The sequence below is a fragment of the Penaeus chinensis genome, chromosome 35 (genome assembly GCF_019202785.1).
Source record: "Penaeus chinensis breed Huanghai No. 1 chromosome 35, ASM1920278v2, whole genome shotgun sequence".
In the NCBI taxonomy this organism is placed as follows: domain Eukaryota; kingdom Metazoa; phylum Arthropoda; class Malacostraca; order Decapoda; family Penaeidae; genus Penaeus; species Penaeus chinensis.
In genome coordinates, this window is record NC_061853.1 from 35,159,150 (window position 1) to 35,161,366 (window position 2,217).

The following is a 2,217-nucleotide window of genomic DNA, read 5'->3' on the forward strand; positions in this document are numbered from 1 at the left end:
TAATAACAATAATAACGAGAATGATAATAATAAAGCTAATAATGATAACCTAGTAATAATAGTAATGATAATAATAAAAATGATGATAATACTGATAGCAATAAAAATAAGAATGTTAGTGATAGTAATAATAATAATGTGTGGTAATAATAGTAACAATAATGATTATAATGATAATTATAATAATAATGATAATAAAGATGATCATAGTAATAGTATTGATAATAACAAAGATGATAATGATAATAAGGACAATAACAATAATTTTGATAATAATAATATAAATAATGAAAATATGATAATAATAATGAAAAAGATGATGATAATAATGATGATGATACTACTACTACTACTGATAATAATAATGATAATAATATTATAACGATGATAATAGTAATAATGATAATGATAGTAATAATGATAATGGTAATTATATTAATAATAATAATAACAGTAATGATAATAATAATAATGATAATAATAATAATAATAATGATAATAATAATAATAATAAGGATAACAAAAATGATAATAATGATAGTAAGAATAATAATAAAGATAACACAAATGATAATAATAATGATAACTATAATAATGATAATAACACCAGTAATAACAGCAATCAAAGTAATAGTATTGATAATAGTAATCATTATAGTAATCATAACAGTAATAAAAAATAATAACCATAAAAATGGTGATGACAATAATAATTGTTATGTTGATGATAATGATAAAGATAATGATAATAACAATGGTAATGATGCAAGTAATGCTAATAGTTATAAAGATTGCAAGAGTAACAATTATAATTGCAATAAATTGTGAATATGATAGTCACAATCATAGTTGTTGTAATAGCGATAATAATAATGATAATAATGGTAGTAATGATGACAGTGATAACAGATTTAATAAAAGTAATCATAATGATAATAATGATAATGATGGTAAAAAGTGTTACTGATCATAAATGTTATAATAATGATAACGATTATAAGTAGAATAATTGTGATAGTGTGAAAGATCATGATAATGATAATAATAATAATAATATTAGTGGTATCTAAAATAACAACAGGATCATAATAATGATTATAATAATGAAGATGGTAATACTAATTTAAATGACGATACTTGCGATAACAAGAATAGTATGACAAAGATACCTGTTATGGACAAAAAAAAAAAAAAAAAAAAAAAGACAAAGAAATCTCACCCGTCCATTTCTTCACCAGACTCATAATTCTTCCGTCGCCCCTTGGTACAGCTGCTACTTTGAGAGTGTGTTAATTTGGTGCTTGTTTTCACGTCCGTCTTCAAGGCCTTACTGAGCGTGTAAGGCCCTAAGTGCAAGACTAAGAGCCGGTGCAAGCTTAATGCCTATAAAAACCTAGGCGCTTTGCTGAGAATAACTGCGTGTTTATTTACGATAACAAACGCTTTGCAAGACACGTACACACGCACCTGTATACCTTGATGCTATCTATTCATCTACCCATCTGTCTATCTACCTATCGATCTAATCATATTTCTATTGCATGAAAATAATGAAATTTAATGAAAAAATTAACCGCGCTTTTTCTCCTCTCAAGTTGAAACGTCACGAATTTAATATCTTCATTATACATATTATATGAAGGTCAGACGAACACCTGGAAGAACTTTAACGCCTTATATATATATATATATATATATATATATATATATATATATATATATATATATATATATACTCTCTCAGGTTGAAACGTCACGAATTTAATCTCCTCATTATACATATTATATTAGGCTCAGACGAACACCTGGAAGAACTTTTAACGCCTTATATATATATATATATATATATATATATATATATATATATATATACATACACATACATATATACATATATATATATATATATATATATATATATATGTGTGTGTGTGTGTGTGTGTATGTGTGTGTGTGTATACATATAAAGTATAGTATATGGCACTATAAATACCTATTCAAAACTTCATAATCCCCTGTTACAGATCTCAGAGTCGTGATTTTTAAGTAATATGCCAAAACTTTCACACTTTTGTTTATATGCAAACACACAAAAATACTTATACACATGAGTCTATATATATATATATATATATATATATATATATATATATATATATATATAGATATATATATATGCGTGTGTGTGTGTGTGTGTGTGTGTGTGTGTGTGTGTGT

The 2,217-nt window shown here is 24.4% G+C and overlaps 1 protein-coding gene across 3 annotated transcripts in view; it reads right to left on the bottom strand.

The window, feature by feature from the left end:
* The window catches only part of LOC125044425 (sialin-like), an 18,710-nt gene extending 17,373 nt beyond the window's left edge, over window positions 1-1,337 (bottom strand). For all 3 annotated transcript variants that reach the window (XM_047641084.1, XM_047641082.1, XM_047641085.1), the window contains exon 1: window positions 1,220-1,337. In XM_047641084.1, the coding sequence (XP_047497040.1) occupies window positions 1,220-1,244 (25 nt within the window). In that variant the 5' untranslated portion in view covers window positions 1,245-1,337. The remainder of the gene's footprint in view (window positions 1-1,219) is intronic.
* Window positions 1,338-2,217: the final 880 nt, after the last annotated feature.